Raw genomic sequence first — 27,392 nt, 5'->3', positions numbered from 1 at the left:
TCTTTTTCAAAACCTAACTTCATATCCTGTTTATTACAACTTATCTCATTCAATATAGCTTAATCCTATCAATTGAAATTTATTTCTGTCAGTGACAGCAAATAAAAATATTCTTCTTGAATGCAATTGGTTTTCATTGGCTGAAAACTATTTCCTTTGGAAGGGCGAGTTACCATTTGTGGAAAATTATTCTTTCATGAAAGAGAATGTTGTTTGTTAGCTGCCGATGATGATTACCAGTTTTCCTTGATCGAAATGAGCTATAATGTGGCTGGAGTCAACAGTTCCAAGATAGTTCGAAATCATTTGTATTATCCCAGTCAGATGTTATATTTCCTTTTCGTCCTACATTTCCTTTTTCGTCTCATGTTACTTATCTTGTTATGTCCACAGGTTACTAGATCTTAAGTTTCTTATGATTTTATTATTCTAGATTTTGTGGTTTTGTGATCCTAGGTGAGATCCATTAATCATTAGTCGTCTCCCATCTTTTGTATTAATATTTTTGGTATATGTAGTACTATATTACTTCAACTGTTGATATTTGCTACTTTTTCCTGGTTAACTAGTCAATTTCTTTTCAATTACATATCTGCGAATGTTAAAGTTTGTACAACAATCTTATCTTTTAGTTCCAAACATGCAGAAGAAATTTCTTCATTTAAGAAAAAAAATGCTGCCACAACTCATGCCTTAGAACAAAGTCAAACAGAGGCAAGTTCACTAAAGTCTTCATTAGAAAGCTCTTTAGCGAAGAATGACAGTGCTGTGGTTCAATTGGCAAAAGCTGAGGGTCGACTTGAAGTAGCCCTTGACCGGGAGAATTCTTTGAAACTAGAATTGAAGGAACACCAACTATCTGCATTGGTAAAAGAAAAAGATGACAGGTAGGATAACGGTAATGGGGCCAAGCGCTCTATAGATTTTCCTACACCATACCTTATAATATTCTATGGCATATAGATAGATAGATAGATATGTATGTATGTATATGTTTATTTCCCATCATATTGCCAAAAAAATACAAAACTCACGGAATAATACGAAAAAAACAAACAAAACAAAACAAACACACTTCCTAAAACGAAATCAAACTCAGCATTCATAACATGAAAAAACTATCGGAAAACACTTAGCAAAATGCTATTACTGCCCAGGCGTGTTATATAACGCTCATTTCACTTTTCTACTGCATGCTGTAGACTTGCTACTCCGTAACGTGTTGACAGAGTTGCATTACTGGTCCATAGAGGCAATCTAAGTATATATTTTGCATCTTTATAAAAACATTTCTTTATGTTGTTGACATCTGTCTGCGAGAATAGAGACCAAAACGGGGCAAGTGTAAGCAAATGGGGAACTACAAAAGCATTATATAAATAGCAGAAGCGACCAAACTTGAATTTCAGCGCTACCAACAGGCCATATGCCTTCCTGGTTTTATTCGCAAAAAAATCTTTAAGCAAGACCCGTGTCGATCGAAGATTTTTTCCAATTGGGACTCCAAGGTACGTAAGACGTTCTTGGTCTTGTATGACGTGCACACCAAGATATACAGCAACGGCGATATTCAGAGACATAAAAAATCGATAAGAATGCTCACTTTTAGGTTGTTTCGTAGCTCTGAAGGTCTCGTAATTGTTAATCATCTTCCGTCTCTTACTTTAAGATTCTCGGCAGATACCTGGTTTTACTACTTTAACTAATGATGTTTCCATGTTTTTGCTGCTGAACTTATCAATTTCTGTCCATTTGAACATTTCTGAATTCTAAAGATTGCAAAACGATCTTATCTTTCAGTTACAAACATGCTGAAGAAATTTCCTTACTTGAGGAAACAAACGCTGCCACAATTCTTGCGCTGGAACAAACTCAAACAGAAGCAAGTCAACTCAAGTCTTCATTAGAAAATTCTTTACTTAAAAATGAAAGTGATTTAATGCAATTGGCAAAAGCTGAGAGCCAACTCGAAGAAGCCCTAGGTAGAGAGAATATTTTGAAAATAGAATTGAAGAAATTACAAAATGAACTATGTGCAGTGACAGATGAAAAAGATAAAAGTAAGTAGGTTTGTTCTTAAATCACTGGAAATAACTGCGGAACAATTTTCCAAAGTAATTGGAGAAAGTAATACCATAACCATTAATTAATTTAAGTTAAAATAAAAAAAAAGGAAAAAAGAACCGAAATGAAAGAAATGTAGAAGTGGGTGAAAATTTACATGGGGATAAGATGTATATATAGTAACTGAAAGAAGATTGAAACGGAGATTAAAGTTTCAAAAGGATTAGATTGAGAAACTGGAAAACCAAAGCTGACCAGATGACGAAGAGAAAAAAAAATATCTGAAAACACTTGAAAAACATTCAAGACATTATTTTGATTAAGAGTGGATGAGAAAGAATTTAATATGAGATGGAACGCAAAGTGGCTGAATTTACAACTGCTAAGACTGATCTTTGAGCGACTTCGAATTGCAATTTAGGTTGGAACGTCATATACGATTTTTGATAGGGTTTAGATTACTATGAGTAAATCCAGCTAGTTGCCATGCATATTTTGTGCTGGAGGAACTCGGACTGTAAATAAACTAGTAGAAAAACAGGGTAGAAAAAAGAATCCCAAGGTGCTTTCACTAAACTGGCCTCATTTTTGTCTATTTTATAGACTGTTAAGTTTATTAATAAAAATAGAACTTAACAAAATGTGTTCATATATATATATATATATATATATATAATATATGATAAGCAGAGTCATTAACTAAATCTTCTAACATACCCATGAACATATAAAGGCAAGTTGTCTTGCCTTTATAATGTTTTATAAGCTTTTAATTGTTTTAAAAAGTAGAATTGTGGCAAAGAGTCAAACTTTAGCGTAAAGAGCGAGGGATTGTGGAGGGGACAACCCATTTCATATACAGAGTAATTTCTGTTCGTTTTAAGTTTTAATGTCGCTCCTTACTTTCAGTTAAAAAAACTAGTTTTTTTTATTTAATTTTTGAACGTTTTTGAATTAATGCATGTTTGATTTTGGCTCTCCGCACATAAATTATTAAAATGAAATTTGTATATTAATTCTTTTTTTGGCCAAATGGCTTTCTCTTAGTTTTGATTAGACGATTTTGAGAAATAAGCGATGGGGAAGGGGGCCTAGTTGCCCTCCAATTTTTCGGTTACTTAAAAGGCAACTAGAACTTTTTATTTTTAACGAACGTTTTTATTAGTAAAAAAATACGTAACTTAAGAATTAACTTACGTAACAAACTTTAGTATTCTTATATTTTTAGTATGTATACGAGGGGGTTTGTACCCTCGTTAATACCTCGCTCTTTACACTAAATCGTAAGTTTTGTCCCAATTCTCTAAGAATGACCCCTGAATCAGAAAGGCCGTAGAATAAATAGTTGAAATTACTAAAAATACTTGAGCATAAAGAGAAAGGTATTTATCTCCTCCTAAATACCTCGCTCTTTATGCTAAAGTATTTTTAGAACCCCTCATATGCGGAATTATCTCTGTTCGTTTTAAGTTTCAATGCTATTCCTTACTTTCAATTGAAAAAAGTGTTCATGTTTATTTTTTCATTGTTTTTTTTATAGTAATGCTAGAAAATCCTGCACCCTCTTCATTGAATTTTTCTTCCTCCATGACATATTCCTCCAAGGAAAGATCCTCCCACATAGCCCTCTCCCCTCAACCCCACCCCCAAAACCAAAAAAAAATCCCTCTGAAAATGTCTTTACACTTCCCAATAACCATTACTATATGTAAACACTGGTCAAAGTTTGTAACTTGCAGCCCCTCCCCCAGGGATTGTGGGGGAGTAAGTCATTCCCAAAGACACTGTTATTATGGTTTTCGACTATGCGGAACAAAATGGCTATCTCAAAATTTTGATCCGTTGACTTTGGGAAAAAATGAGCGTGGGAGGGGGCCTAGATGCCCTCCAACGTTTTGATCACTTAAAAAGGGCACTAGAACTTTTAATTTCAGACAGAATGAGCCCTCTTGCGATATTCTAGGACCACTTGATCGATACGATGACCCCTGGGAAAAAAAAAAAAACTAATAACGCACCCGTGATTTGTCTTCTGGCAAAAAATACGAAATTCCCCATTTTTGTAGATATGAGCTTGAAACTTTTGCTATAGGGTTCTCTGATACGCCGAATGCGATGGTGTAACTTTTGATGACAAAAACTAAATTTGATGAAATTTATATATTTAGAATCAACATGAAAATTTGATTCTTTTGATCTATCTTTTAGCATCAAAATTCTGTTTTTTAGAGTTTTGTTTACATTTTTCCCACCAAGTTTCATCCCGATCCCTCCACTCTAAGTGTTTTCCAAGTTTTAGGTTTCCCCCTCCCAACTCCCCCCCCAATGTCACCAGATTCGGTCGGGATTTAAAGTATGAGCTCTGATACACGATATCCTTCTAAGTATCAAATTTCATTGAGATCCGATTTCCTGTTCGTAAGTTAAAAATACCTCATTTTTTCTAATTTTTCAGAATTAACCCCCCCCCCCAACCACCCCAAAGAGAGCGGATCTGTTACGTTTATGTCAATCATGTATCTAGGACTTGTGCTTATTTTTCCCACCAAAATTCATCCCGATCCCTCCACTCTAAGTGTTTTCCGAGTTTTAGGTTTCCCCCTCCCAACTCCCCCCAATGTCACCAGATCTGGTCGGGATTTTAAATAAGAGCTCTGAGACACGATATCCTTCTAAATATCAAATTTCATTGAGATCTGATCACCTGTTCGTAAGTTAAAAATACCTCATTTTTTTTGTTTTTCATAATTACCCCCCCCCCCCCCCCCCCCAACTACCCCAAGAGAGCAGATCCGGTCCGGTTTTGTCAGTCACGTATCTTAGACAGGTTTTTATTCTTCCCATCCAGTTTCATCCTGATCTCACCGCTTTAAGTATTTTCTAAGATTTCGGGTTCCCCCCAACTGCCCCCCCCCCCCCAATTACGCTGGATCTGGTTGAGATTTAAAAAAAGAGATCTGAGTTACAAGGTCCTTCTAAATATGAAGTTTCATAATGATCCGATCTCTCCTTCGTAAGTAAAAAATACGTCATTTTTTCTAATTTTTCAGAATTAACCCCCCCCCCCCCCCCCAATAGAGCGAACCCGTTCCAATTATGTATATCACGTATCTAAGACTTCTACTTATTTTTCCCACCAAGTTTCATCTAGATCAATATTGAAATCACCGCACACAAATATAGGTAAGTTTCTACTTCTAGACGTATCCAACTGCTCTTCTAGTAACATAAAAAATTCATTAATATTACTCGACGGAGGTCTATAAACAATAACCAAATAAAACACCTTAGTTTCCTTGCTAACCTCTAATACCAAACACTCAAATACCATTTCTCTATTAACGCTTAAATTTTGTCTCTTTCTATAACTAGAAAGATCTTTCTGATGTAAGCACTCTGTCCACCATACTGACGAATTACCTATTTCTAATAAACTAGAATCATGATTCTGTAACAAAATTTCAGTTAGAGGTAATATTGGAATTCCAGAAAACATACATAATTCATTTAAATATGTTACACATATGATACACATGCTTTGCAGTCCCTAACAATTCAAATGGAAAATTGTAAGAGAGTCATTAGGCATAGATTCAGAAATATCACCGGGCTAATATAGCGTACTGTTTTTTTTTACTTTCTTCTACAACAAAATCATCAATTCATCTACTTTCATCTACTAACTAGAAATGAGCCAAATTAAGTGGACTGTTCTCAAGTGAACGCAATTTATCAAAATCTACAACCATATTCAAAATCGCTTAAATGATACTTGTCAAGTGAAAAAAATTTCTTTGTAACTAGCCAACAATATTCTACTCAGTGAATCCTGGGACGAATGCAAGTTAGAACAGCCTTTAGTAACTTACTTCAAAAAACGGAAATAATTATAACCGGAAGAATATAACGGAAAAATTTAAATATATAAGCTAAAATTTATCTCTGCAATATTGACCAAGGAAGTAATGAATTACAGACTAGCATTATTCTCAATATTTATTTACCAGATACCTACACAATACACACACACAGACACTAAAAGGGGAAAAAAAGAAAACGGAAATTATGTACTTTTCTTTCACTCCATTTGCTCTTTCGATAGGAATAACTGGTGGAACGGAGTTCGAAACCCAAAACGATATGCTTGATTAGTTCCGAATAGATATAGGTGCATCATCACTCAAATGAATGTTAATGTGATTAGCTACTGACTTGCCTTTCAGCCTTTTTCACTTCTTTTTAATATATCCAACGTAGCATCAGATGACCGAACATTCACCTTAAAGATTTTTTTTCCTTCTTTACCATCACAATAGAGAACTCCGGTACTTCAGGCATCTGCAAACCGGCCTTACAAATTTCTTAAAAATGATTTTAGCTTCATTTTGGCTTTCATACGGAACATTCCACACAATTAGGTTGCTATCATTGGATCTATATTCAAGTGGAATTAGGCGGTTTGATAAATTAGAGGTAGAATCTCTGAAAAAACGAGCCTCTTCTGAGACAACACAGAGATATTTCTTGAGCTCATCAAATTTCTTTTCACGCCAGTAACATCAGCATCAACACGATTAACTTTTTTGTTTAAACTTGTATCTCCAGATTCCACTGTTGAAATACAGCATTCCAAAGTTTTTAACGTACCCTCAACTGACTCTAAACCCTTCTTATTATCTTTTATAATTTCTAACATCTGAGTGAAATTATCAGCCCAAGATTTTAAAGATAACTCATCATTAGCTTTCGAAAAGACTGAATTTAAACCACTTGATGTATCCGAAATATCAAAATTGGAGCGGTTTGAGGCCCATCATCACCTGATGCATTTTCGTTTTTTTTTCTGCTTTTTTCTTTTCCCCATATTTATGCAAAAATATAAAAAATGATCTTACCGGAAAAAGGGTATCAGATTATTATCCAGTCCAGAGCCTACATTCAATGCATTAGTTCCCAATCAAGGGCACCGCTATTCAGCATATAGTATATGGTAATGGTAATTCTCTATGCTCGTGTGTGCGTCTGCTTTTACAATTCTAGCTCAGAAACATTAGAACATCTGTCTCCTAACCTTTTTCCTGTTTCCTTTTTTTTAATGTAGACAGCAATAAAATCATCAAATCAATCTTGTTCAGTCATATTACTACATTCATGCTGACTATTTCTCTCTTGAAGATTACACCGAAAATCAAACGCCAACAAAAAATATCGAGGAACTCAGAAACTATAGGCCAAGAAAATCCCAAGTATAGTCGCATCATAAACTATGGGTCAAAACAACCAAGTTTGGTCACATCAAAAATACTTCCATAATCATAAGTCTTTATTCAGGGACATAAAAAGGCTATTGATCCTTTTCTATTTTCCCTTGTTCATTCAGCTCGTTTCCCTACTCCGCTTTTCCATGCAAATTGTGAAACATGGGGAAGTTACTAATCTTGAACACTAATTCGTTTCATCACACTTTTTACGTAGGTACCCGGATTGTGCTGTTACCTGTTCAACGTCAAATTTATTGAGTATTACCAGTCAAACTAGTTCAATTCAAAGTAAAATATCCAATACGTTATTATCCTCTGACGCTAAATGATGTTTATAAGGGGGCGATTTAAACCCTTTCTTACAGAGAATGCCTTGTAGATACTCCGTATTGATGACCAAATTTATAATAAACTATGTCCAAAATAGGTATACTAGCCTGATTATGCAAGTTAGATAAATACTATAACAAGAAACCGGTTTTTCTCAGTGATAACTTTCTGTGTACAGATAGGTGTTCACGGAATAAATGCTATTTCAGAACTGCCTTCTTTATAACTTCTATATTGTCTTCTTGTCTGCTTTTGTAAGAAGGAAGTGGGTTCGTTATGTTTTTCTTTTTGTAGATCAGGAATTGGAGAAGGGCGGCTCTTATTTTAGTGATCTTGAGCTCTCGTTTTGGGAATGTAATGTCAAAGTGTAATTGAGCTGGCCTCTTGCCATTACGGGCAAATAGTCATTTTTTCTGGACACGATACTGCAGCATTTATATGGCAATAATATGTCTGGGAATGATTTTGGGAATTTGTTATTTTAAATATTGAGGACTTTTTTGTAAACCCACAATTGTAGTTTAGTTTAGTTCCCATGTCGCATGTTTCTTTAATAACCATAGTCGTCTTATTAAGGAATTAATCCCCACCTGTCTAATCTAGTCAACTTTCATTTTGAATGATCAATAGAGTAAGTAATATAGTTAATAAAGTAAGCTAATAGTGTAAGTTCCTCTCTGTTTACCTTTAATTTACTTTAATAAACTAAGATAATCTGAGATAATGAAGAATGAATGGGGACTTTAATTTCTCAATAAAACAGGCCTTTGCTCGGAACTTTCAGAAAACTTAGTCATGCTGGTTCGGATTGATGATTTATCTTTTTATGAATAACCAAAATTTGTCTAGGGGTGGCTTGGAATTAAGTTTGACATATAAATGTATTGGAGGTTTTAGGACACCCGACAACATTGGTAGGGACTGAAAATAGATGAAACTCTTTGGTGCTTTCATTTTTAGCTATAGTCATTGAATGATTTGGGGATATTTTTTATATATTCGTTGAAGTTTTCAGAAAAGTTACCGAACATGCCAAAAGTCATTAAGACCAAAGCAGTGGTGAGAAGAAAAGCTTCCTAATTTTGTTCCTAAAAGTCTCCATTAGCACTAATAAAGGCTAAGGAATCAAGTCGCTATAAGGGCTTAAAAGCTTATAGGTATTTTTGACAAATTAGTAGCTAAATCAGCAATAGAAAACTAGTAAATGAACTGAAAAAATAACGATATATGAGATCACTGTTGCTGTTTGAATTTGAGTACTTTCAATTTAATGCTAAACACTTTTGATAATATAGTATTTAATATTAAGATTAATGATATAAATATTTAGTATTTAAATAATGGATTTAAAGTTCTATATTTATGTAATTATAATTGTTATAACGACTATTAAAATTCAAAATTAAAGATAAATGCTTAATTTTAATTTAGTATTTAAATAGTTATTATTCAAATTTTGAAGTAATTTAATACCTATTTTAATTAAAAAATTGATGACTAAATATTTTAATTTAAATACTTGTTATGTTTCTTTTTTCATTCAGAAAATGAGTATCTGTTCTGCGCAAATTCAACTTGTTTTGGATTTAGAGATTTTATGCCTTGGAGTGACATCTTTAACCCGGAAAATGGCTACATTAAAGATGATTGTGTTATCCCTGAGGTAAGGCCATTTTTTTTTTACTTTAAAGTTTAATTTCAATATTGAACAAATTTTCTAAGTATGTTTCTGCAAGATTTTAACCTAAGTCAAGCCTTGGGCTGGAATTGAATTACCGCCACCTGATAAAAAATAGATATTATAATTCTGTCAAAAAGGGCATATTAAAGATTGGTATAACTATCTTAATTAGAAAATTAATTACTAAATATTATAATTTAAATGCTTGTTATTCTTCTTTTTATGGCACTTGGTATTAACCAAGTGACATATAGCAGTCGCCAATTCTGTCGGTCTGTCTGTCGGTCTGTCGGTCTGTCTGTCGGTCCCGGTTTTGCTACTTTAGGCTCTTCCAGGTAAGCTAGGACGATGAAATTTGGCAAGCGTATCAGGGACCGGACCAGATTAAATTAGAAATACTCTTCTTCCCGATTTGACCATCTGGGGGGGAGTGGGGGCCCGGTTAATTCGCAAAAAATAGAAAAAATGGAGTATTTTTAACTTATCAGCGGGTGATTGGATCTTAATGAAATTTGATGTTTGGGAATGATATTGTGTCTCAGAGCTCTTATTTTAAATTCCGACCGGATCTGATGACATTGGGGGGAGTTAGAGGGGGGAAACCTAAAGTCCTGGTTTTGGTACTTTAGGCACTTCCAGGTAAGCTAGGACGATGAAATTTGGCAAGCGTATCAGGGACCGGACCAGATTAAATTAGAAATAGTATTTTCACGATTTGACCATCTGGGGGGGGGGGGGGGGAGTGGGGGCCGGTTAATTCGGAAAAAATAGAAAAAATGAAGTATTTTTAACTTATGAACGGGTGATTGGATCTTAATGAAATGTGATGTTTGGAATGATATTGTTTCTCAGAGCTCTTATTTTAAATCCCGACTGGGTCTGATGACATTGGGGGGAGTTGGAGGGGGGGGAAACCTAAAATCTTGGAAAACACTTAGAGTGGAGGGATCGGGATGAAACATGGTGGGAAAAATAAGCACAAGTCCTAGATAGATGATTGACATAAACTGAAAAGATCCGCTCTCTTTTGGGTAGTTGGGGGGGGGGGGGGTGTATTTCTGAAAAATATAAAAAAATGAGGTATTTTTAACTTACGAACGGGTGATCAGATCTCAATGAAATTTGATATTTAGAAGGATATCGTGGCTCAGAGCTCTTATTTTAAACCCGACCGGATCTGGTGACATTGGGGGGGGGGGGGGAGTTGGGAGGGAGAAACCTAAAAATTGGAAAAACACTTAGAGTGGTGGGATCGGGATGAAACTTGGTGGAAAAAAAACACGAGTCCTAGATACATGATTGACATAACCAGAACGGATCCGCTCTCTTTGGGGTAGTTGGGGGGGGGGGTTAATTCTTAAAAATTAGAAAAAATTAGGTATTTTTAACTTACGAACGGGTGATTGGATCTCCATGAAATTTAATTTTTAGAAGGATATCGTGTCTCAAAGATCTTATTTTAAAATACTGACTGGATCTGGTGACATTGGGGGAAGTCTGGGGTGGGGAAACCTAAAATGATGGGAAACGCTTAGATTGGAGGGATTGGGATGAAACTTGGTTAGAAAAATAAGGAGAAGTCTTGCATACGGGATTTACACAACTGGAACGGATCCGCTCAATTGCGGGGGGGAGGGGGTAATTCTGAAAAATAAGAAAAATGATGTATTTTTAACTTACGAAGGAGTGATCGGATCTTCATGAAACTTCATATTTAGAAGGACCTCGTCCGATATCATATTTTAAATCTCCGATATCTTATTTTAAATCTCAACCGGATCAAGCGTAATTGGGGGGGGGGGGGCAGTTGGGGGGACTGGAAATCTTAGGAAATACTTAAAGCGGTGAGATCAGGATGAAACTGGATGGGAAGAATAGAAACCTGTCTAAGATACGTGACTGACATAACTGGACCGGATCTGCTCTCTTTGGTGGAATTGGGGGGGGGGGGTAATTTTGAAAATTGAGGTATTTGTAACTTACGGAAGGGTGACCAGATCTTAATGAAATTTGATATTTAGAAGGATCTTGTTCTTTAAAGCTCTAATTTCAAATTCCGACCAGATCCTGTGACATTCGGGGGAGTTGGAGGGGGGAACCGGAATTCTTGGAAAACATGAAAATTGGAGTATTTATATCTTACGGATAGATGATCGGATCGTAATGAAATTTGAATTTTAGAAGGAATTCATGTCTCAGAGCTCTTATTTCAAATCCCGACCAGATCTTTTGACATTGTGGGGATTTGGGGGGGGGGGGGAAATCTTGGAAAAACACTTGGAGTGTCGGAATCGGGATGAAGCTTGGTGGATAGAATAAACAAATGTCCTTGATACGTGATTGACAGAATCGTACTGGATTCGCTCTCTTTGGGGGAGTTGGGGGGAGGGGTTCAGTGATTTGGCGAGTTCGGTGCTTCTGGACGTGCTAGGGCGATGAAAATTGATAGGCGTGTCAGGGAGCTGCACAATTTGACTTGATAAAGTCGTTTTCTCAGATTCGACCATCTGGGGGGCAAAAGGGAGAGGAAAAATTAGAAAAAATTAGGTATTTATAACTTACGAGTGGGTGATCGGATCTTAATGAATTTTGATATTTAGAAGGACTTTGTGACTCAGAGCTCTTATTTTAAATCTTGACCGGCATTAAGCCTCTTATTTTCCTTTTTAAATCAATGTATTGATTCATAGAATTTTGTTATAGCTCATACCATATGATCTCTTGGCTCTTAACTCTTCTCGCCTCGTCACAAGTGTTGAGCTCTTAGCTCTTGTTATACTTTTCCAAGTGTATTCTTATTGCCTCCTATACAAATACAAGAAACATGCTAAAAAAATAAAAGCAATGCCGTTAGATTCTTTATTTTCTTCTAGGCGCATTTCCAGCATCATGGTTGCTTTCTGACAATGCACTCTACCCTCCATAGGGGTCTAAGGCAGAGCCCTGGAAACAATCAAATCCTTACTTTATAATATACAGCCTGTTCCTATTAATAAGCTGTCGATGTTTCCTTCCATTCTATTCTTGCATTTACCACAAATTTACAGATGAAGGGCTCAAAATTATTTTATTTTTGGCTATTTTACTCACAACCATTTTGGTTACTTTTCTCACAATGCACCTACCCCTAAGATGATCCCTGATATACCCATAGGATATACATACCACTAAAAGGAAAAACCAAAAACAATCGAATTCTTTTGTTAAAATATGTAGCATATTTCTGTAAATCAGATTATCATACTTCTTTCCATTTTTATCCACATTTTGAACTTACTTTTGAATAACATTTTTGACATTGACGTGAAAATTCTGTTGAAGTAGCTTAGACAGAATTGTTTTCTTGGGTCAAGAAAGTATTGTACCCATTTAACAAAGAGGACATGGTGCATCTTAAGATAATTAAATAAAAAAAAGTTTTTTCAATTGAAAGTAAGGAGCAACATTAAAACTTAAAGCAAACAGAAATTATTCTGTACATTGTAGGGGGGGGGGGGGCTGTCCCTTACTCAACCCTTCCTCTTTACACTAAAATCTTGAAGTTCTTTAAGAATACTTGATTAGACTTTCATAAATAATTGTGACAAAATTAAAACATTAGCGTAAACAGCAAGGGTTGAGGAAGGGACAGCCCCCCCCCTCAGATATGCAATAATTTATGCTTGTTTTAAGTTTTATTGTTACTCCTTGCTTTCGGTGAAAAAAAAATTTAATTTCTGAGTGTTTTTCAAGTAATGCTAGGGAATCCCCTTCCCTCCTCCCCTGAGTAAAATTTTTTCTTGAAAATCCTCCCAGAGACTTTTGTCCACGCAGGAAATACCTAAAAAAGTTGCAATATATTTCCCTATAAGAAATACTATGTGTAAACAATGGGCAAATTGCATATTTTACAACCCTTTCCCTGGGGACTATGGAGGTTACCCAATGGCATAGTTTCTGGACCTGTCAATTATTCTAAATCAAATGGCAATCTCAGAATTTTGATTTGATGTCTTTGGTAAAAAAATGGGTATGGAAGAAGGGTTGTTTGACCTCCAACCATTTTGGTTACTTAAGAAGGGTACTAGAAGTCATGATTTCCAATCAAATGAGTTCTCTCCTGATCTTCTAGGATCACTGGTTTAATATGACCACCCCTGTGTAAAAAATAAAACAAACAAACACACATTTGCAATCTTTTTTTGGCCAAAAATGCAAAATTTGACATTTTGTATATAGGAGCTTTGAACCTCTAGAGTTTTCGAAAATGGCGAATCTGGTGTTGTAATTTTCGCTAAAATTGCTTGACTTTTTGGAATTTTCTCACGCTTGTATTTTTTGATGTGTAACATTAAATTTAATGAGCTTTGGAATCAGCATAAAAATTCAACTCTTTTGATGCATCTATTGTTATCAAAGTTTTGTTTTTTTCAAGTTACAGTAACTATTGAGTTGAATTGCTCTTTACTTATAGTTTGTTACTGCAAACAGTTTGATAAAAAAAAATACATTATTTCAGACTATATATGGGGCCATTAGGGGTTGGGGTACATCAAGAAAAAAGCAACCATGATATTTTTGAAAAGAGAATGAAGTGAGGAATCAAATAGTGTTACTTTTATTTTATTAGCTCCTACTTTTATTTTTATAATGGTTCTCCAATTTAATCATTTGCTGCTTCGTTTGTTTGAGTGAACGAATTTTTTCTTTTATTTCTCAGTTGTTCGTTAATATCCGTCGATGGCAGTTCATATTTGTTTGGATTTTGTTCAAATTGCTGATATTGGCGAATAAATCACTTTATTTTTTGTTAGGTATTTGATTTTAATTCTTTTAATTTTTGGTCTTTTATTGAATTTTAATTAATTTTTGGTGGTTTTTTTTTTCATTGGTATTGTTTGCACTATCTGCGCTTGTTTAGCACATTAATATCTGGGTGAGGAATCAAATAGTGCTACTTTTATTTTATTAGCATGTTTTCTTTAAATTTGGGGACCACTAAGAGTATGCTGTAAACTATTACACTGCCTTCAAACTAGCAGCACAAAAACAGTTTTTTTCCTCCTAAAGGTGCAATTTAGGATGCCTCACAGACAGAGCAGAGTAGTTCGGCTTAGAGCTGTATAATCTGTTCCGCGTCCTGGCTTCTGAAGATTCTGAGGGGGGATTGAGCAATATCAAGGAAAAATGGAGGACAATCAAAGAAAATGTAAGATGCATCGGAAAGATTGCTTGGTGAAGAATATAAAAGCACAAAAATGGATTTTTGGGGCAGCTGCAAAATATGTGTCCTAATTCAATGAGTGCTGTTTCACTACCTTCTGATGGATAAATATAGAGTCCGCTATAAGTTTTCATGCTATTTTTTAGAGTAACATAACTCTTTTCTCCCATGAATGGATCAAGTATTTTTTATAAATTAATAAAGAAGAAGAAGTCATTATATTGGAAAACAGAGTCGAATGTATATTTGTCCATCAGGGGGGGGGGGATGAAATTCCCTTTTAGGTATGAAATAATTAAGTATTTGTAAATGTTATGAGGTAGTTTTCCGAATTTTCTCATCATTTTCTAATTAAGAACAAGGTTTGTTTTTATGTGTCTCTTCAAGAGCTGAAAATAAAATTTGTAAAGTAAGCAAATAGTATGTTTGGAAGGATGAAATACAAATCAAGAGGTGTGCTCACCTTTTGCCTGGTAACTGAGAAAAAATCTGGGTTTATCCTTTTACCCATTGTTTTTTACTGTTTGAGTTGTTACATCTCTTCATTACCCAGGCATTTTATTCTTTATGCACTTTATAGCATGATATTGTTGTCAATAAACGAGCCCAGTTTGACAAATATGTAGTTCGAACATGTGTAGAAAGTTTGAATGTCTATTCTTTAGACATAGAAACCCAGGTCATCTGGAACAGAAAAGTAAGAATATTAAATCCTTCCTCTTGTCCACAAATTAATGAAAACAAATTCCCTTTTAAACCACAAAAATCTTGTCACTGCCATCTTGTCACTTGTCACACTTCCATAATAAATTATTATGTCTCTTTACGAGGAGGTGCTAGGCTTGCTCCCCTGGTTTAACTTTTTTTGTTTACCACAAAGCACACTGCCATGATAAATTATTATATCTCTTTGCGAGGAGGTGCTAGGCTTGCTCCCCTGGTTTAACTTTTTTTGTTTACCACAAAGCACACTGCCATGATAAATTATTATATCTCTTTACGAGGAGGTGCTGGGCTTGCCCCCCTGGTTTAACTTTTTTGTTTACCACAAAACACAATGCTATAATAAATTATTATATCTCTTTGAGAAGAGACGCTAGGCTTGCTCCTCTTGTTTACTAACGTTTTTACTATTCACTTTACTTTGAAGGAGGGGCAAGGATTCTAGTTCACTGATTTTCTTTTCACAGGTAAAGCCTCTGGACTGACTTCACAGAGTGGCTGGTACAGGCTATAAACAGGGTGTCCTAAAATTCTGTATGGGTCACGCCACTGGTATGGGTATGGGTATGGGCGTGTGAAATGCTTGGCTATAAACGTGATTAAGGGGTTGCTAAAGGTTTTTGTCTGGTATTCAAAGTGATGCCCAAAGTGGAATTGAATGGTATAACTCTTCTGCTATTTTAGTATCTCCTTCAGACGAAACAATAGAACAAAACGATGTCCAAAGTTGGCACAGCAATTGTGCTTTCACTTTTACGCTCTCTGTTATATGACTATAATTGTTGTGCCCATATATACACAGGGATTTAAACATTTTCAAATGAATTTCTGGGTGATACTCTCTAAACCATGGCCTCTGCTGTACCTGACAGTGGCAGAGGCCATTTTTCATTAACCAGGGTTCCCATTCTTGTTTATTGTCTGTTATTTTATTGTTGTTTGTTTGTTGTCATTTTGTAACCAGACAAGCCTATAGATTACTCTGTTTTCTGTTTAAAATGAATAAAAATAAATTATGTCTACTTTGGGGTAATATATTTTAGTGGTGACATTCAAAGTATAACCTTGATGTAGGTTACATTTTAAGTCCCAATTATCAGTCACCATGATCAGTTAAGTCCCAATTCAGTGCAAACAAACAACGAAATTCAAGTTGTGGACTGACTTGGTATTGCAACAAAATAAGTCCTGACGTGATATAAAAACTATCATAGTTCTGATTCAGTGCAAAAAAAAAAAAAAAAAAAAAAAAAAAAAAAAAAAAAAAAAAAAAAAAAAAAAAAAAAAAAAAAACTGTGGTACTGTATAGACACAAGGTTAATTCCTGACTTGTGCAAAAGCAGGATAGTTCCAGGCAGCAGAATTTCAATATTGTCGGAGGAATGATCAAAGCCCTGGTTTCATGTACAAACAAGACAGTATCTGTGTAATTAAGAATGTCATTTTTTAGATTTTTCTTCAGTTTCCATTAAACTTATATATAATTGCCTTATGCTTGCTGTTTCTTGTCGAATATTTTCATCTTTTTTTAACATTGGAAAAATCAGCTTTTTTCACATATTATCACTTCTATATTTCATAAGATTATTGTACAGTTGTATCATGACATTTGTTAAAATTCAGGGTTTTAGAGTGCAAGCAGTAACTTGAATTTAGGATTGTCAATGAAAGTCAAGTTTATTTTTGATAGATAGTCTGTAATTCATCCCAGGGAATAACTAAGGTAGATGGGCATAGAGTAAGGATAATTAAAATTGTCTAAAAGTTCTGTGACTACTTTGAAGGCTATTATTATTAGATCGTTGTCTCATCGTCGCTCTGAGAAAGGTCAAATTTCCCAGCACTAATACAAAGCAAGTCACGTTTACGGATTCTCGTACAGGAAAACTTTCCATTGTTTATGTTTTTACATTTGCAGTGAACGGTAATACGACTTAGAGAAATTGCCCACTGTGACTATGAATTTGTCACAGAAATAACCCCAAAAGTGTCACTGAATGCCCATTCAAAATTTAAAGGATATAAAACTACGGATTCACTTTCTGTAGCCTGTAAAATGATTCCCTAATGATATACAAATCTAAGGATGTGGTATTTAACGCTTTTTTCTGTGGGTGGAAGGTTTTTCAACTTTTTTATGGCACTTGGTATTAACCAAGTGATATATAGCAATCGCCAATTCTGTCGGTCCCGGTTTTGCTACTTTAGGCACTTCCAGGTAAGCTAGGACGATGAAATTTGGCAAGCGTATCAGGGACCGGACCAGATTAAATTAGAAATAGTCGTTTTCCCGATTTGACCATCTGGGGGGGGGGGGAGTGGGGGGCCGGTTAATTCGGAAAAAATTGAAAAAATGAAGTATTTTTAACTTATGAGCGGGTGATTGGATCTTAATGAAATTTAATGTTTGGAATGATATTGTGTCTCAGAGCTCTTATTTTAAATCCCGACCGGATCTGATGACGTTGGAGGGGGGGGGGGAAACCTAAAGTCCCGGTTTTGCCACTTTAGGCACTTCCAGGTAAGCTAGGACGATGAAATTTAGCAAGCGTATCAGGGACCGGACCAGATTAAATTAGAAATAGTCGTTTTCCCGATTTGACCATCTGGGAGGGGGGGAGTGGGGGGTCGGTTAATTCGAAAAAATAGAAAAAATGAAGTATTTTTAACTTATGAGCGGGTGATTGGATCTTAATGAAATTTGATGTTTGGAATGATATTGTGTCTCAGAGTCCTTATTTTAAATCCCGACCGGATCTGATGACATTGGGGGGAGTTGGAGGGGGGGGGGGAAACCTAAAATCTTGGAAAATACTTAAAGTGGAGGGATCGGGATGAAACTTTATGGGAAAAATAATCACAAGTTCCAGATACATGAGTGACCTAATCAGAACGGATCCGCTCTCTTTGGGGTAGTTAGGGGGGTTGGTAATTCTGAAAAATTTGAAAAAATGAGGTATTTTTAACTTACGAATGGGTGATCGGATCTCAATGAAATTTGATGTTTAGAAGGATATCAGTTCTTAGAGCTCTTATTTTAAATCCCGACCAGATCTGGTGACGGGGGGGGGAGTTGGGAGGGGGAAACCTAAAACTTGGAAAACACTTAGAGTGAAAGGATCGGGATGAAACATGGTGGGAAAAATAAACAAAAGTCCTAGATAGATGATTGACATAAACGGAACGGATCCGCTCTCTTTGGGGTAGTTGGGGGGGGGGGGGTTATTTCTGAAAAAGTTGAAAAAATGAGGTATTTTTAACTTACGAACGGGTGATCGGATCTCAATGAAATTTGATATTTAGAAGATATCGTGGCTCAGAGCTCTTATTTTAAACCCGACCCAGTCTGGTTACATTGGGGGTGGGGGAGTTGGGAGGGAGAAACCTAAAACTTGGAAAACACTTAGAGTGGAGGGATCGGGATGAAACTTGGTGGGAAAAATAATCACGAGTCCTAGATACATGATTGACATAACCAGAACGGATCCGCTCTCTTTGGGGTTGTTGGGGGAGGGGTAAATTCTGAAAAATTAGAAAAAATGAGGTATTATTAACTTACGAACTGGTGATCGGATCTCAATGAAATTTGATATTTAGAAGGATATCGTGTCTCAAAGCAGTTATTTTAAATTCTGACCGGATCTGGTGACATTGGGGGAAGTTTGAGGCGGGGAAACCTAAAATGATGGAAAACGCTTAGATTGGAGGGATCGGAAGGAAACTTGGTTGGAAAAATAAGCAGAAGTCTTACATACATGATTTACATAATTGGAACGGATCTGCTCTATTGGGGGGGGGGGGGGTTGATTCTGAAAAATAAGAAAAAATGACGTATTTTTAACTGGAAGGAGTGATCAGATCTTAATGAAACTTCATATTTAGAAGGACCTCGTAACTCAGATCTCTTATTTTAAATCTCAACCGGATCAAGCGTAATTGGGGGGGGGGCAGTTGGGGGGACCGGAAATCTTAGAAAATACTTAAAGTGGTGAGATCAGGATGAAACTGGATGGGAAGAATAGAAACCTGTCTAAGATACGTGACTGACATAACTGGACCGGATCTGCTCTCTTTTTTGGAATTTGGGGGGGGGGGGTAATTTTGAAAATTGAGGTATTTGTAACTTACGAAAGGGTGACCAGATCTTAATTAAATTTGATATTTAGAAGGATCTTGTGCTTTAAAGTTCTAATTTCAAATTCTGACCAGATCCTGTGACATTCGGGGGAGTTGGAGGGGGAAACCGGAATTCTTGGAAAGCGTGAAAATTGGGGTATTTTTATCTTACGAATAGATGATCGGATCGTAATGAAATTTGATTTTTAGAAGGAATTCATGTCTCACAGCTCTTATTTCAAATCCCGACCAGATCTTTTGGCATTGGGGGGAGTTGGAGGGGGAAATCTTGGAAAAAACAATTGGAGTGGAGGAATCGGGATGAAGCTTGGTGGATAGAATAAACAAATGTCCTTAATACGTGATTGACCGAATCGTACTGGATTCGCTCTCTTTGGGGGAGGTGGGGGGAGGGGTTCAGTGATTTGGCGAGTTTGGTGCTTCTGGACGTGCTAGGACGATGAAAATTGGTAGGCGTGTCAGGGAGCTGCACAATTTGACTTGATAAAGTCGTTTTCCCAGATTCAACCGTCTGGGGGGCTAAAGGGAGAGGAAAATTTAGAAAAAATTAGGTATTTATAACTTACGAGTGGGTGATCGGATCTTAATGAATTTCTATATTTAGAAGGACATCGTGACTCAGAGCTCTTATTTTAAATCTTGACCGGCATCAAGCCTCTTATTTTCCTTTTTAAATCCATCTATTGATTCATAGAAATTTGTCAGAGCTCATACCATATGATCTCTTGGCTCTTAGCTCTTCTCGCCTCGTCACAAGTGCCATATGAGCTCTTAGCTCTTGTTTTTCCTATGGAATAAGTGCACTCGTGAGTTGTTCAGAGACCTAAAATGAGTTGGAATCTTTTCATAGGCTACTATTGTTCCTTTTCTTGCCACCTCTATCACTTCCTCTTTGTAATTCGATATATTTACGAGGTCAATCTTGACTTTTCTTGACAATTCCGCCATTTCACTAATAAGATTATATTTTAGAGCTGCTTTAACGAATGTCTTCTTTCACTATATGCTGTACTGACCTTCAAACTTTGATCACCCCTTCGTCTATGGCACTCGCTACCGTCTTTTAAGCTCACTGGTGAGTCAGCTGGGTCCTTGATTCCAAAAATTCTATCATACTGGTCAGAAACCACATACAATCGGCATAGATTTTCTGGGACCTGACTAAAAATCTTACTCATTAACCTTCTTGAAAAATTTGATAATGTTTCATTCCTTGATGAAGTCATAGTCCTTAAAGGTGCCACACAGTCCAGACTAAGCGAAAGCTTCAGATCGAAATCAAAAATTGGCAAAAAGCCAGTGGCAAAGCTAGAATTTAGGCAAGACAACACTTCTGTCAAGTTTATCAGCTCAGTCTTTTTTCCTGATTAATCTAAATCCGTCGGATTGAGCTTCAAATAATACTGGGGAATACTGGTGGAGCTCATGCTGAAGTACTTTTTTTTTTTATCATGCCAGTTGTTGACCCTGTATTTTTACCAACATTCAGCAGATCTTTTTTAGCTGCTTTTAGTTCTTTTGCAGGGTTGGCAATAGTACGTTTCACCTTTTGGGTAGGTTTCAAACAACTTTCGATGGTTTGAACCTTGGTCTTTAAGAAAGCACTAGAATTGCCTACTAGATTGTTATCTACTGCATCCTTTAAGTTGGCGCCTTGCAGGAACCTTGTCACAGGCAGCGTTGTAAACTTGAAAAAACTGTAAACAAAACTCTTGAGATAGTTTTTTCTGACCTTTCAAGTCATATTAAAGGGTCAAGCCCCCCTCTGAGGTACATATTTCTGGGTATAATCGTAATCAGCGGGTTTGATATGACTAGAAACTGCTTTCAGATTGCATGAAACGGATGTGTCATGGAGGTGTCTACTGGCGCCCAAACTACAATAAAAAGACAAAAAAAAACTTTCCAAAATGTTTAGGAGGTTAATACCTCTTGTTACCAAGCTAACTGCAGTTAAAAAATATACAACAGGGATTCATGCTAATCTGGATTAGGAGATAGGAGCAATATATTTCGACCTATGAGGGGAGGCACAAAATGTATTTTTCAAAATCTAAGGGGGGGGGGCGAATTTCTTGCTGAAATCTTTGATGAAAGTTTCTCATCATCAGTTTCTTTGATGAAAATGCAATAAAAGTATTTTCCAACAAAATTACCCATCAAAAGGTATTTTTCAAAATCAGGGAGGGGGTGGGTCGGCGAAAATGCCTTTTCCCCTCTCTCTCCTATTTGACGTCACTGAAAATGATTATATTATATGTCACATTCCATATGTTCCTTTATTCCTATACCTCTATTGGAATATACCTATATTCCAAAGGTAGTATTTTAGTCCTAGGCATTTCCAAATTTAGATCTGTGTCCCATTGTCAGACAAAGTATGTTTATTTTTCTTCTTTTCAGGTTAACCCTAGCCCTAGTCTTTTCTCTATAGCCCTTGGATCTTCTTTTAGGCCCAGGCATTTCCAAATTAAAATTTGTGTCCCATTTTCAAGTTCACTATGTATATTTTACATCTTTTCATATTAGCCCTAATCGATTTCAAATTAAAATTAATGTTTTATTGTTTGGTTCAGACAAAGTATGTTTATTTTTCTTCTTTTCAGATGGACACATTCACAAGTTTCTGGCAGTTTGTCATTGGTACCCTTATTGTATGCAATTTGACAGTAGTTTCTTGTGAATTTAGCCCCAAGGATGTAGTTTATGCTGTCAACTGTGGTGGGGACTATTTTAAGGATAGGCATGGGATTAATTATCAAAGTGATAAAAGCTCATCAGGAATTGCTTCAGACTTCGGAAAGCAATTTCTAGTGTTTGGAAGGGTATCACAATCAGACTCAGTTCTGTATCAGACTGAGAAATGGAATCATGATACATTTGGCTATGATCTCCCTCTTGATGGTGATGGGGATTATGTTCTGGTTTTGAAGTTTAGTGAAGTTTATTTCAACTCACCTGGAGCTAAGGTAAAAAGTAGTTTTACTTAATTTTGACATGTTTTCAGCAAGAGTAGCAAGTTATACTTGACAAGGGGTAAAATTTAAGACAGGGGGTAAATTCAAGGGGTAAAATAGAGATGCAGGATTGACACATAATTCTAAATTTTTAGCGGTGATAGAATGCATGAATAATAAACACTAAAACCATGGTTTGTTTGCATTATATCGAGGTATTTATGCGAATGCCATATCATAGTCGCACCTGTTGATAAAAAGTCAAGTTTTATGAATGTCGTCGTCTTTGTTGGTTTTAACTTCCCACTTGTATATTATAATCGAAAAATCAAAATGAAAAGAAATATTTTTTGAAAAGCTTGTATAAACAATAATTTCTTTCCAGCTATTCTCTGCTAATACACATTTTTGTAGACCTTCTTCATAGAATGCTGTCGCCTTTATTGTCAGCCATGTGATAACGTTTTCCTTCAGTTCTTTATTGCCATAAAAGTGATGAGAAGGGTGGCGATTCATTTTTATCGTAGATAGTCGAGGGGGGTGAAATTTGAATTGCTTGTGATGCCCCCTGAAATTAAGCGGCAATCGATGGAGCTTTGATGCCGTATGGCTCCATTGTCAAACGGCAATGGAGCCACGCTTTATTTGCAGCAAAAGCCAAACGCAAGCAAATCATCCCACCTCAAAGAGTCATGTGTGCAGTGTTTTGGGACAGACATTTTACTGATTGACTTTTCTGTCGCGCATGCAAAACGATCAATAAAGAAGTTTATTGTGAGACGCTTAAAAAGACTGCGCCGAATATAGAACAAGGACCAAGGAATGCTCACAAAGAGTATGGGTTTCATTCATGATAATGCCCAGCTCATACTGCAAATGCAACCAAAGAATTCCTACAGCAGGGTTCGGATGTTTTGACCATTCTCTGTTCAGCCCGATCTTGCTCATAGCGGGAATCATCTGTTTTTACGTTTGAAGTCTTTCATTGGTGGTCAGTACATCAACAGCAATGAAGAGCTGAAAGAAAATTTTACCACATGGTTAATAATGCAAATGGTAACACTACATTAAGAGGGTCTTGAAAAACTTGTACCACATCATTGTAAATGACTGGAAAATCGCGGGAGTTATGTCGGAAAATAGTGTTTTAATTTTAACAAAATAGGGTTTAAAAAAATAAGGTCGAAAAATAGGGTTTAAATTTTTTGCAAAGTAAATTTCCCTGTTTATTTTCTATTTTTTTATAATTAAAAAACGAAACTTAATTTCCGAACATACCTCATACTGTGTCATGAGATCTTTAGCAAGACAAGATTTTTGTTTCTGAAAAATGGCTATTAAAACCCAGTGGGCGAATCCGCACTTTAGAGTCAAAATTCGCGCACTTGACTTACTTTGAATTAGGGCTCCTGTTGTATGATATGTGGCGTTGGAGTGCAGGAACATTGCTTCTTTAAGTGGACTGCTCTGCAGAAATGAGAGGGGTCTCATCAACAGCAATGTCGGTCTTCCGCTTGGTCTGAGGTCTACCATTCGGGCGCAACCAATCATGATATGTGGAGTCAAATTCGTATAGGATTGCACGGGCTTTCAGTGGCATCAAAATGAGATACCCAAGCCCTCTAAGAATTTGCTGGGAAATTTGAGTTGAGAATGGAACTTGGTGAGCAAAGACAAAGAGCCTTTCATTACTCACAAAATTACCCCGTCTGAGCCTCTCGATTCGATAGAGTTGTTTCGTATGGCAGGCGTCTATCGTGCTCAAGATGTTGAATTTGTGGGACCATGTCTCAGCCACGTAAAGCATAACTGAGCCCAAGGATGAGTAATATATGTGCATCTTCATCACCTAGAAATGTGGAGTGGACTCGAAATGGCATTGAGTCTTCAGACGACAGAGGTAGCTTTCGCGATTCGGCTGCCTAGTTCCGCGTCCACGGAGCTATCCTTCGAAATTACGGAGCAAAGATAAGTGAAGTTAGTTACAACTTCTACATGGGCTCCACAAGCTGTAATTAATCCAGGGGGCCTAATTGGGTCTGACCATTAGACTGCCATTATTTTGGTTTTTTAGTCAATTTATGTTAATTCCGACTTTTGCACCTTCTTCCCGCAGGACAGTCACAACATCTATCAGCTGTTGTATTGAATCAGTAGCGAGCGCAAGGCTGTCTGTGAAGTTAACATCGGCCAGGACTCGATCTCTAAATTGGAGGGCAAAGGGCTATCGATCGGTTGTTGGAGTCATCACGGGCTCTATGAAGCAATTAAACAATTCTGGGGCGACAGCGCACCCTTGTCGCACACGAGTTTTGATCGTAAATGACGTGCCGCGCTTCCCATTCACTTGGATGTAGCTCTCGGTTCCCTTGTATAGGTCCTCAAGGAGTAGACAAAATTTGGCTGGCAATCCGGGGGAGGGGACTATAAGCCATAGGGATTTACGGTCGACCAAATCGAAGGCAGCCTTAAAGTCCACAAAGATTATATAAGCTTTCCTACTTAATTCTTTTGTCTTTTCCACCAACTGTCGCACTTTAAAAATCTGTTCAACGGTAGACCTCTTGGGCATAAACCCGGCCTGTTGGAAAAGCCACACACAAAAAAAGCAAATATAACAACAGTCAGGAAAGATTATCAAATTTGAAAAAGGTTATAAAAAAATGTCAGGATAAGTAAAACTTGCAAAATTAAAAGGGAATAAACCAATGAAAACACACAATTTAGTAAGAAAAATATAGAAAGAAAGGTCAAAATTTGCAAAATAAACAATTGTAAAGTAATAAAAGGGGTGAGATTCCCGTTAGAGATAGAAAAAGTATTGTGATAAGCCTCCATTCTAAAGAACTGTTCTAAGCTTTTAAGGTTCAAAAAAATATGTCCAAACTTTCAAAGTATCAGTGGCTGGGTCCTTTTATATTTTTTTTTACAAGAAAAAGCAACAAACTTGTCGCCCAACCTACTGCAATGACGAAATCATGAATGGCATACATAATTGGTGCTGCTATTGTTTTTAATTTTCATTTTATTCATAATTGTGACCATTGTGTGCCCTAAGCATCAGCTTTTACCAATAATGGTAGGTTTTTACCAAAACAGCCTATCCTTTTTTTTTCTTTTTACTAAAGTAGCCAAATAATCATGAATGACCAGATTGTTCAGCTCACTAAATAAATATAGAGACAAAAAAAGAAAAAGGGAAAAGTGGATAGGAAGATTATTTTGAAATGCTAAACATGTTTAGGGAACTTTTAGTTTTCACCAGTTCACTTTTTATCCTCTTTCTGTGAAGTGCTACTTTTAAAGAATTAATTTGTGCGTTTGGTCACCCTAAAAAATCCCTTTGTATTTTGATTTGTTCCCGAAAGTAAGCAACTTGCCACAAAAGTCTTTTTCACTAATAAAATTAATAATGATAAATCGATCTTGACTTACTTGACTTAAGTCCCGTCCGGCCTTTTTGGCTGTATTGGGGCTTTTTCTCTTCTTAACAAATGATGGATGTGGCGACGGTAGTTCGATCTATCTGGCGCAAGACGAATTAGCTGGGGGAGGTTATTGGCCGGGAAGTTGTCGGTCCATCTCTTACGAGGTCAGCCTCTGGGGCGTGTGCCATGAACCCGTCCTTCGAATGTGATTTTTGGGAGCTGGTTGGCCGACATTCGCTGGATATGGCCAAGCCAGCGGAGTTGCTGGCTTCTGACCCGGTCCATGATGGTGCAGGGACAACGGAGTAGTTTTTGGAGGTCTTCATTTGAGACTCGGTCAATGTAGGTGATCCCTGCAATGCGTCTAAGGCATTTAGTTTCAAATGCGGAGATTCTTCGCTCATCGTCAGCCTTTATTAACCAAGTTTCACTTGAGTATAAAGCAATTGGGATTATGAGGGAGTTGAAGAGTCGCACCTTCAGAGAAGCTGACAGAGTCTTGTTTTTCCAGATTGGCAAGAAGTTCTTGAAGCTGGCACCTGCCAGGCCAAGTCTTCGTTTGATCGATCTCGGGCAGTCTTTATCAGAAGTTAGGAGGCTCCCTAGGTAGACGAAGGAGTCAACATTTTCTACTGGCTCTCCTTTTATTGTTAGCCGCACGTTTCTTAAAGTAGGGTCTTCAGACACCCGCATAACCTTGGTTTTGGCTGTGTTAACGACCATCCCAAAGGCCTCGGTTGCCGACACTAGTTCGTCGGTGTCAGCTTGGAGTAGATGCTCTTGACTGTTGAATTTTTCGATGTCATATGCGTATGCCAATTTATCGATAAGCTTCCCTCCAATTTCTGCACCGTCAACAGTCTCGGCAAATGATAGCGCTGCGTTGAGGAATAGGTTAAAGAGGTGGGGTGACAAGAGACAACCTTGAAGAACGCCCGCCGATGTCAGAAACCCCTCTGTCAATCCCTCGGGCGTTTGGACTTGGCTGACGAAATGTGAATACATGTCTCTTATCAGGATTACTATGTTTTCAGGGACTCCATAGTGTAGCAGGATGTGCCATAATCCATCTCGCCATATCAAGTCAAAAGCCTGCTTGAAAGCAATGAAGAGTAGTAGTAGCTCTTTCGCAAACTCGATATACTTCTCATCATTTGCCGAGTGGAGAAAATATGGTCTATGGTAGAGCGGTCTTTTCGAAAGCCTGCTTGGTATTCCCCTAAGACATGGTTTGTCAGAGATTTCAGACGGTCAAGGAGTATTTTTGTAAGAATCTTCGCCGGTTGGCTAGTTAAACTTATTGGTCTGTAGTTGTTACAGTCGCCCTTTTCCCCCTTTTTAAAATGGGGGGCGATGGTGGCTTTCGCCCAAGATCTGGGGAAGTGGCCCGTTTCCCAGACACTTGTTATGACTTTGTGATAGGTATCGAACAGTTCTTCTGAGCCTGGTTTTAATAGTTCTGACTGAATACCATCCGGGCCTGGGGCTTTATTAATTTTTAGAGATTTTATTGCTGAGAGTACTTCATCTCTTAGTGGAGGAGGGCTTGGGTCTACTGGGTGCTGCAGTAGTGGGAAAGATAGTAAGATGTTCGGGTCTGGCGTTATT

At 36.9% G+C, this 27,392-nt stretch overlaps 1 protein-coding gene across 3 annotated transcripts in view; it reads left to right on the top strand.

The window, feature by feature from the left end:
- The window catches only part of LOC136042471 (uncharacterized), an 82,314-nt gene that overhangs the window by 37,905 nt on the left and 17,017 nt on the right, over window positions 1-27,392 (top strand). For all 3 annotated transcript variants that reach the window (XM_065727430.1, XM_065727428.1, XM_065727429.1), the window contains exons 7-10: window positions 633-887; window positions 1,801-2,060; window positions 9,200-9,318; window positions 22,006-22,368. In XM_065727430.1, coding sequence (XP_065583502.1) covers window positions 633-887; window positions 1,801-2,060; window positions 9,200-9,318; window positions 22,006-22,368 — 997 coding nt within the window. The remainder of the gene's footprint in view (window positions 1-632; window positions 888-1,800; window positions 2,061-9,199; window positions 9,319-22,005; window positions 22,369-27,392) is intronic.

This window comes from Artemia franciscana, unplaced genomic scaffold, assembly GCF_032884065.1.
Source record: "Artemia franciscana unplaced genomic scaffold, ASM3288406v1 Scaffold_1336, whole genome shotgun sequence".
In the NCBI taxonomy this organism is placed as follows: domain Eukaryota; kingdom Metazoa; phylum Arthropoda; class Branchiopoda; order Anostraca; family Artemiidae; genus Artemia; species Artemia franciscana.
This window is presented reverse-complemented; position numbering and strand designations above follow the sequence as displayed.